Source organism: Leptinotarsa decemlineata, unplaced genomic scaffold, assembly GCF_025532065.1.
Source record: "Leptinotarsa decemlineata unplaced genomic scaffold, Ldec_3_MD MMD2_tig00026347_RagTag_RagTag, whole genome shotgun sequence".
Taxonomy (NCBI): Eukaryota; Metazoa; Arthropoda; class Insecta; order Coleoptera; family Chrysomelidae; genus Leptinotarsa; species Leptinotarsa decemlineata.
In genome coordinates this window covers 2,771,641-2,781,498 of record NW_027412698.1, presented here as the reverse complement: position 1 = coordinate 2,781,498, position 9,858 = coordinate 2,771,641, and the positions used below count along the sequence as shown (strand labels likewise).

Genomic DNA, 9,858 nt, shown 5'->3' with positions numbered 1-9,858 from the left:
TGTTATAACTGACACTCCCGAAAAAGATGAACTTATGAGAGCATTTGAGGAAAAGGCGAAGGAACGAAAAACAAATAGAGGATCTCAAAAAGCAAAAGTATCATCAAAGAAAACTAAAAAGAATATAAAGTTACCAAAAGTTGCTAAAAATGATTACGACTCTGATACATCCTCGGAAATATTACTACACGATGAGTCTCCGACACCTGCTAACCTAGAAGAATTTTGTGAAGAAATGGTGGAAAAGAATAAAGATGATTCATGTGATCGAGAAGGTGAAAAGGAAAATTCGGTTTGTCCAATCTGTCAATTGAATATCAAAACAGCAAATAAGAATGGCTCCAGTGCAAACTTTGAACGAAATGGGCTCACAATTCTTGTGGAGTTCTGGGAAAGTTAAATTTTTTCTGTTACAAATGTTTTTAAATTTTTATACTGTATTGTAATCATTTAATTATGAAAGCCGTATAAAAATCGTCTAGTGTCCATTTCATGGAAACAACCATCCGTTTCATAGAAACCTGTTCACTTGATAAACAATAAGAAAAATAAAATTTTAAACATCTTGACTTATCTTTTTATAACTTTCAAGTGTAGAAATATAAAGCCTGATTTTCTGACGTGTTGATATAAATATTTCAATTCCTAAATGATGAATCGTTTAGCCGCTAGAGCCATTCCAATAAAAATGTCCAGTTCAAGGGATCTCTCCCCTAACTGCTGATTTCTCCGCAAAAGCCAAAGTGAGAGAAAAATAGTGTAGAACAAAAAAGACTAAAATGACAATGACTCAAAATTATTATCATTGCACTTACTGCTTTTTACTTTCACACGGCAGTATTATGGAAGTTTTCAATAAATGTTTATTAAATTTGTTCTGAAATCTCAATTTGGGGCTCAAAGGGTAAAATGAGGAAACGTATTCGAAGAATATGGTATCTCCACATAGTTCAATCAATCAGAACAGTACGGATGATGACATTGAGAGACGTAAAAGAAAGAAATGGAAGGTGAAGAAAAGGTAATGAAGAAGACGAAGAAGTCTAAAAAGTCTAGCTTGAAGTCGTCATCTAGAAGGAGGCACACGATGAAACAAGAAAAAAAGGATAAAGACAAGTCGATAAAAGTGAGAGAGATGGAAGTCGTAGCAGGACCTTCTACATCAGTCCAACAGGAAATTATCATTACTCAAACGCGACATCTATTACTCATCACATCTATTTATTTCACAGGTTCAAGTAATCAATCCTGAATACGAGGATGTTAGTCCAGGATCTACACCGCCCCCAACGCTTGATCCCGAAAAATCAGATGATTGGTTTTCATTTATGAGATCCAGGAGAGACAAATTTTTAGAGATATATCACGTTTACAATGAAATTGGAACGGAATATATAGCGAAGAGGGGCATACTTGTTGAACTGGAAGAGCAAGTCTCTCTCTTTAAAGTGGAGTCTGAACAAATGGCTGCAGTTCAACGAGAGATCTGCTCACATGAAAAACCTTTCTCCTAAAATTCGAGAATTGGAAAACTTCAGCAAGGAGATAGATGAAAATTACCATCTTACATCTCTTGTAATATTTTTTATCTTTCTCTCTACATTTGCATTCTATTATTCGTGTATCATAATATTTTTTCTATATTATTCTTATATCTGTATTATGAATTAATGAATGAAAAAGTTGTATTTAGAGAGTTGAGGTGGATCCAGATCGAGGAGTTCGGAATAACTAAATGTCGATACTCTTTCGATAAAGCAAAAGATTGGAGTAAAGTTGATCTCAGGAAAAATGGAAAAACGATCAGAAATAGGAACGATGATACCATTTTGGTATGATGATGTATGATGGAAAAAGTGAGGCTATTGCACCAAAAAATTCGATAACATTCAGGAACAGCTACCATTTACTCCCGATAACCTCAGAGGATTCTATCATAATCTAACAAGAGGAGAAAACTGAAAGAACTATTAAGGTAGGTGCGGCCAATAAGGCCTATCGGGTAATAAGGCCCAAGTAACAGAAACACAACTTTAAATGGTTCCCGCTAAGCGAAATCACAGTCATAGGTAGCAAACCATCCTAGATGGCGCCCCAAACCTGTTACACAGAACACCCTATCTATACAGAAGCGCATCTGAAGCGTTTCCGCTAAATCGCAAGCTTGGCTTGTATATTGTCAACCTTGTATATTGTGTAAGTGAGGTTAGGTCTTAGAATAGTAACAATAATACACTCAACTATTAACAACTAAAGATGGCTAGCTACCGAGGTGGAAGTGTTTGTGCCTATCGAGGATGCGACTCTAAATCAAGGAATAGGACGACGTCTCTCTTTAGATTTCCTAAAGATATTGAAAGGTATGGTTTATTATCGCATGGATGAATGCATTTTTGAATAACGTTTCACCTGAATACTTATGAATAAACCATTTTTAGAGCCAAAGATTGGTTGAGAGCTTGCAATCGAGAAGATTTATTGGGCAAATGATCAGAAGCTCTTTATGGCCATTATCGTTTGTGTGAACTTCATTTTGAGAGTAACATGTTTTTGAATAAATCCCAATTGAAGAAATATTTGATTCCTCAAGCAGTCCCAACAGTTTTTGCCCATAACTTCAAACGAAAAGCTGGTGTTCTAGAAGAAGAAGCTGTTAAGCCTGTGAAAGTTAATATTTTATCAGGTAAGAACTTCATACATTCAAATCTCTTTCACGAAATTATTACATAAAAAATCAGAAAACTGGTTTTGTCAATCTGTAATAATAGACTGATTTCAGCTGTTAGATTACGAGTCTTTAGTACTGAACTTGCAAATATTGTTGTTTAATAGATATAGAAATTGAAAAGTTTGTCTAATACTTGGGATTGAAGATTGATCGTCACATGAAATCATACCAGCATATCTGTTCGAACGCAAAAATTTCCTCAGCAAAATTGATCAATATTCAACTGGGGGGCACTGAATGGGAGACGTTTTTATAAATTAGACCAAAATAGTAACTGTTTTCCATACCTATCATTTGAAAATAACTCTGATTTTCAGACATTCAAATAGTTCCACCAACTTCGTATTTGAATCAACCATCCACATCAGGGCAACTATCCGTAGGCTGTGGAACCTTTGAGATGGAAGAATCACCATGCTCAAATATGTCAGGTAAAAATGCGATATCAAAGGGTCGTTTATTGCGATTCACGAAAATTGTAAAAATTTACAATTCATTCATAGGATGTTTTTTGCAGAGAATCTACTTATAAAAGTTGATGAGCCAGAGGAAACTCCCAGCTGCATGATGTCCCCTTCTGCAATGACTCAAACTCCAGCTTCTTTGAGTTCACAGACTCCACGGAAGCAGAAACTCAGACAGACATTGAAGAACATGAAGAAGAAAAATGCTGCCAGAGAAGCTTTGGATACAAAAAAAAGTTCTCTCTTGATGATTTTAACAAAATTTGTGACCAATTTCTATCTCAAAATCTTGCTGATATTGTGAAAATACAGGCTAGGCTGGAGTCAACGAAGGCAAAGGGAAGGAGATATACTGCAGAGTATAAGCAGTTTGCCCTCACACTTTATTTCCTGGGTCCAAGAGCATACAATTTTTTTGCAAAAATTTTACATTTACCATGTAAACGTTCATTGCAATATATCACACAGAAAGTTGTCTGTAGCAAAATGAAACTCTTTTCAAAACATTGGAGAAAAAAATCACTTCCATGTTGGATCAGGATAAACATTGTTTTTTGTGTGTAGATGAAATGGCATTGAAATCCAATTTATTTTATAACACAGGAAGTGATGAGATTGTAGGGCTACAAGATTACGGTAATGGTAGCAAAGAATTCATAACAGCAAATCATGCTACTGTTATTATGATACGAGGACTTTACTTCAATTGAAAGCAGCCTTTGGCATATTTTCTCGTTAATGAAACTCTAAGGGCAGATGACTTGAAATTAATTATAGAGGAATGCATACCAAAGTTAACAAATATAGGTTTCATTATTGGTGCTTTTGTAAGTGATATGGGTTCAAATTTCATGAAATTGTCAAAAAAACTTGGAGTCGCACCAGATAATCCAGTATTTATGGTAGGAGATAAACAAATTTTATATTTATTTGATACACCTCATGTACTCAAAGCAACTCGAAATAATCTCTTGAAAAATATCATCGAATTTGATGGAAACAGAACTTCTTGGTCACATATAAAGTATTTTTACGAACAAGACAAAAAACTGGCCTTTAGGTGTGCTCCTAACCTCACGGACTCTCATATCAGTCCTACAAACTTCGAGAAGATGAAAGGTAAATTAGCAACACAAATAATCAGTAACACAGTTGCCAGTGGCATGACCACTTACGTGAGTCTAGGTGGGCTACCTCCCAATGCAATATACTGCTGAATTCATTGAAAAAATTAATAATTTGTTTGATATATTGAATGCATCGGTGAAGAATTCTCCAAATAGATTCAATAATGTATTTGAGAGTGATAAATACCAAAATGAATTTTTGGAGGATATGATCATGTTCTTGAAAAAACTGAAAGTATTCAATCAAGAGGGGAAAGAAATAACTTCAAATGTTAAATTCGTAACTTGCTGGTTGATAACAATTAATGGTATGAAGCAATTATGGGAAATACTGAAGGGTGATGGGTTTAAATATTTGAAAACCAGACGTGTGAACCAAGATTCTGTGGAAAACTTTTTTGGAAGTATTCGTCAGCAAGGTGGCAACTGTATTAACCCAACACCGGTTCAATTCATACGAGCTTTCAAAAAACTTTTCTGCCAAAGTTACTTCAATAGTGGTAATGCAAATTGTATTGACGATTTCGATGTCCTGCTTACTGATATAAAACAATTAGATATCAATACCCGCATTGTAGATAATGTAGAACAATCCACTGAAGGTGCTCTTGCAATGGGGGATTATAGCTATAAAGATGAAGAATTGCCAGTACAAAATTCATTCACATATGTTTGCGGTTATATAATAAAGAAAGCATTAAATGTTCACAGCTGTCAGGTATGTATAAAATTTTCCAAAGATTCGGAAGATTTTGATATGGCAAAATTATTTACACATTTGAAGGCCTATGACAACAATAAGAGTTTATATGGAGGTCTAAGAAGACCGAATGAAAAATTCATTGAGTATATATATAATTTGGAAAATATTTTTGTCAACATGTTTGATGAAGTTTGTAAGGGGAATAGAATATCCCATATTTACTATGATAAAATGAAAAATGTTGATTTTCAGCACGAGTGTCCAAATTTTCCAAAGAAATATATAATTACCTTGTTCATTAGGATGAGGATATTCTATTCCCTTAAATATGCGAATAGGGAATTCGGGAAAAGAATCCCTATTGGCTCAAAAATGAAAAAAAAAAACAGAAAATTTGTTATATTAAATCATCTGTGATCAATATAGTGTTAAACTTATGTAAAAATGCATGCATGTATTATTATAAGAATTGATAAAATATCTATTTCAAACATTTTCTTTTTGAACAATTTCTGTTGTGTTGCTCTACAATATGTTTGCTGAATAAAGTAACAAAATTGTTGCGGTCGTTTGAGAATATATATATATATATATATATATATATATATATATATATATATATATATATATATATATATTTGGTACAATAAAGTTGTTTTTTGAGGTTCTGGTGTTTTTGTGCTGATAAATTTCATTAATATCAGATAAAGTATGAACAGAGTAGTTAAAAACGTTCGTTCCTGCAAAATTAAGTTGATAAAAAATCTGAACATTAAAATAGGTAGGCCTACATCACTTCAGTGGTATTTTCCACTCATACCAAAATAAGAGGTGATTGTTGTTCATATCTACTTCACGTACTGTTAATAAACGTGCAAAAAGAGTTTATTTACTAAAGAATAATGAATGTAGACTGCTAATCAACAAAGAAGCCTCAAGACCAATTTGGTAAAAGAACTTTATGTTCTGGAATATTTAGACCTTCCTAGGGCCGTATCTTCAAATTAAATTGAAACTGTCCAAATTTCATTTCAGAAGCAGAAATGCTAAGATTAGAAAGTTCACAAAGGTGTATCACTTGAAATGTATATCAACCGACAGTTTGAATTTACCGCCTAGAAATGACAATATACAAGCCAAGCTTTAAATCAAGGTAACGAAAAATTGACCCCAAAAGATCAAAGTGCCGCCGTTCAAGTTGCCCTTCTGTATAGATAGCGTGTTCTGTGGTCGTATTACGCATTCGCTCAGTTGCTCAGTAGTAGTGGTCTATTGAAGTTAGTGAAGTGTTTATTGTGAAGTAAAATGAACAAAAAATTAACAGATTACTTTTCGTCTTCGGGTGACAGTAAAAGACTTAAACGAACTGTTGCATGTCCAGACAACCATGAACAACAGATTTCATCGACGTCACAACCATCTTCTACCAGTGAAAAGGTAACCAGATTTGAAATTAATGTGAAACCTACTAAAGAAAAAGAACAGCAGATAGAATGCAACAATGACTTGCCAGATTGTTGGAATAACTCGCAAAAAACAGAATTTTGCAAAAGGTATGACTGGCTGTTTATTAAAAATGGAATGTTAGGATGTAGGACTTGTAAGGAAGTTGGGATCTTATCTGTAAAGAAAAAAACAGGCATGAAAATTTCAAAAGAATGGGCAAATGGTGAGATAGACAGTTATGGAGACACAAAAGAGAAAAAACAAACTTCATTAAGGAAAAAAATTCATGACCACAAAAAGAGTGCTGGCCATAAAGCAGCAGATAAAATTTTATCGGAAGCTAAAGACGGAGCATTGGAGAAAAATATCTTAAAACAGCGTTCCCAGGAAAAAGAAGTGACCGAAAAAATATTTCGAGTGGCATACAAGGTTGTTAAAGAAAATCAATCCTTTAATGATTTTGAAACAGAAATAGATTTGCAAGAACTTAACGGGATTAACATGGGTCGCATTTTACATTCTGACAAAGCTTGTGCTAACATTGCTTTGCACATCAGTAAGGAAATGAAGAAAAAATTTGTAAGTGAAATTATTGAGAATGAGACAAAAATTGGTCTGATAATTGATGAATCCACTTCTTTAAGTAATAAGTCAAGTTTGATTGTATACGTCCGGTGTTCTTTGAAAAAAACTGGTATGTGTGGCTCCACTAACGTATTTCTGGATCTGGTAGACTCTTTAATGAACTGCCTTCATTCAAATGGGTTATCTGAGCAGTTTTTAAGCGATAACTTGACACACTTAACTTGTGATGGTGCTGCTACCATGCTCGGAAAACGCAAAGGAATTGGGGCATTATTTTGTCGAAAATTCCCTTCTATTATTGTCTGGCACTGTGCAAACCACAGACTTGAGCTGTCAGTTTCAGACGTTATTAAATCTGTTTCAGGAGTAAGCAGATTCAAATCCTTTATTGATAAACTCTATGTTGTCTATCACGCCTCACCAAAGAACAGTAGGGAACTCCGGAACTGTGCGAATCTATTAGAGGCAGAAATTTCAAAATTGGAAGAGTTTTGAGCACCCGTTGGGTCGCATCTAGTTTCAGATCTGTCTCAGCTGTATGGGAGTCCTACGAGGCGTTAGTACAACACTTCAAAGAATCTTCAAATGATACAACTAGAGACAACAAAGAAAGAAGTACTTTTTCAGGCCTCCTCAACAAAATCACAGATACAAATTTCATATTAGACCTGGGTTTGATGACTGACGCTTTACAAGAGCTTTCAGAACTAAGTGAAGCTTTACAGCATTGCAACGCAGATTTGAGCTATGCAAATAGAAAATTGCAAATCGTAGTTGCTTCATTCAAAGGAACACAACTCCTGGTTTATACTCTAAAATGGCCCAAGAAGCAGTTGACAACTTGTCTTTTTTCAGTGTTCCTCTCCAAACAAAAGCTGGTCGAGTAAACGACCAACCGATGAACCCGGAAAAATTTAACGGAGCACTGAAAACGTCTATTGAAGCGAGACTGTTAAATGAAAAAAACAGTAAGTTAGTAGAAACTTTCAAAGTTATGGACACTAGAAACTGGCCTGAAGACATCCCAATAACGTTCGGAGAAAACGAAATGAGGAAACTTGCTTCCAGGTTTAAGCTTAACGAAAGACAGTTAATAACGGGTTTCCGAGAATATATCTACTCCAGAACGTTACCAGACAGCCTCTGTCGGCTCGAGCAATCGATCAACTCGGTTGCCATTTCATCAAGTGAATGTGAAAGAGGGTTTTCTCAAATGAATTTAATAATAACACCTCTGAGATCGTCACTCAAAATTACAACGGTGTCTGGCCTGTGGTTTGTAAAAATAAATGGACCTCCTCTCCGGCTGTTTCAACCAGAAAAGTACGTTGACACTTGGCTTGTTTCTGGACACCACTCAGCGCTAGCTGTCAATAGTAAGGAGAGATCAAGAGAAAAGAAATACGATGAAAACAAGTTAAAGTTTTGGACTGTATTTTAAAAAGAATCCGAATACAAAAAGTAACGCTGTATTGCTCTACTTCTATTTATGTTAATAAAAGAAGTTTGAGTTCTATAAAGTCTTCTTATTTCCTTTCAAGAACCTAATTCTCTACACAGGCAAACACTGTTTTGTGGTGATGGAATGATATATAATAGAAGGGGGTGGGTGATAAGTCTCGGCAGGTTGTAGTTCCGGTACCTCAATTTCTAGAAATCGAGCACTGTATATTTATATATATATATATATATATATATATATATATATATATATATATATATATATATATAAATCAAAAATGAAAAATTCGTGGATACAACACTCCAAACAGGGGGGCAAACCGCGGACACGTGTTTCTGGCTATTGGCCTCATCAGCGCGGTGCAGCCAAGTGTGAAGATGGGCAACACTTGTTTGCCGAAAGCAGGAAACAACACAAACGCACGGAGTCAACAACAGGAGCCAACCGCACATTTGTGGTTCCAGTCAGAAGACCTAGAATTCCCAGGCTACATCTAACACGACCACGTAGGCAGCTATAGCTACCTGCGTGACACCGCGCTGATGAGGCCAATAGCCAGAAACACGTGTCCGCGGTTTGCCCCCCTGTTTGGAGTGTTGTATCCACGAATTTTTCATTTTTGATTTATATCATGTACACTCGATAAAATCTCTATTTGTATTCATATCCTGGACCCGGAAGTCACGCAGGTAGCTATAGCTGCCTACGTGGTCGTGTTAGATGTAGCCTGGGAATTCTAGGTCTTCTGACTGGAACCACAAATGTGCGGTTGGCTCCTGTTGTTGACTCCGTGCGTTTGTGTTGTTTCCTGCTTTCGGCAAACAAGTGTTGCCCATCTTCACACTTGGCTGCACCGCGCTGATGAGGCCAATAGCCAGAAACACGTGTCCGCGGTTTGCCCCCCTGTTTGGAGTGTTGTATCCACGAATTTTTCATTTTTGATTTATATCATGCACACCCGATAAAATCTCTATTTGTATTCATATCCTGGACCCGGACGTCACGCAGGTAGCTATAGCTGCCTACGTGGTCGTGTTAGATGTAGCCTGGGAATTCTAGGTCTTCTGACTGGAACCACAAATGTGCGGTTGGCTCCTGTTGTTGACTCCGTGCGTTTGTGTTGTTTCCTGCTTTCGGCAAACAAGTGTTGCCCATCTTCACACTTAGCTGCACCGCGCTGATGAGGCCAATAGCCAGAAACACGTGTCCGCGGTTTGCCCCCCTGTTTGGAGTGTTGTATCCACGAATTTTTCATTTTTGATTTATATCATGCACACTCGATAAAATCTCTATTTATATATACAGGGTGTTTCAGAATTCGACGGACAAACTTATACCACGTC

The 9,858-nt window shown here is 36.0% G+C and overlaps 1 protein-coding gene across 1 annotated transcript; it reads left to right on the top strand.

Annotated features, from left to right (window-relative positions):
• The first annotated feature begins 2,506 nt into the window (after positions 1-2,506).
• Positions 2,507-3,496, top strand: LOC141486182 (uncharacterized). Its single transcript, XM_074183901.1, has 3 exons — positions 2,507-2,683; positions 3,046-3,159; positions 3,246-3,496. Exons 1-3 carry the CDS (start codon positions 2,545-2,547, stop codon positions 3,494-3,496), a joined length of 504 nt encoding a protein of 167 aa, XP_074040002.1. The 5' UTR covers positions 2,507-2,544.
• The last annotated feature ends 6,362 nt before the right edge of the window (positions 3,497-9,858 follow it).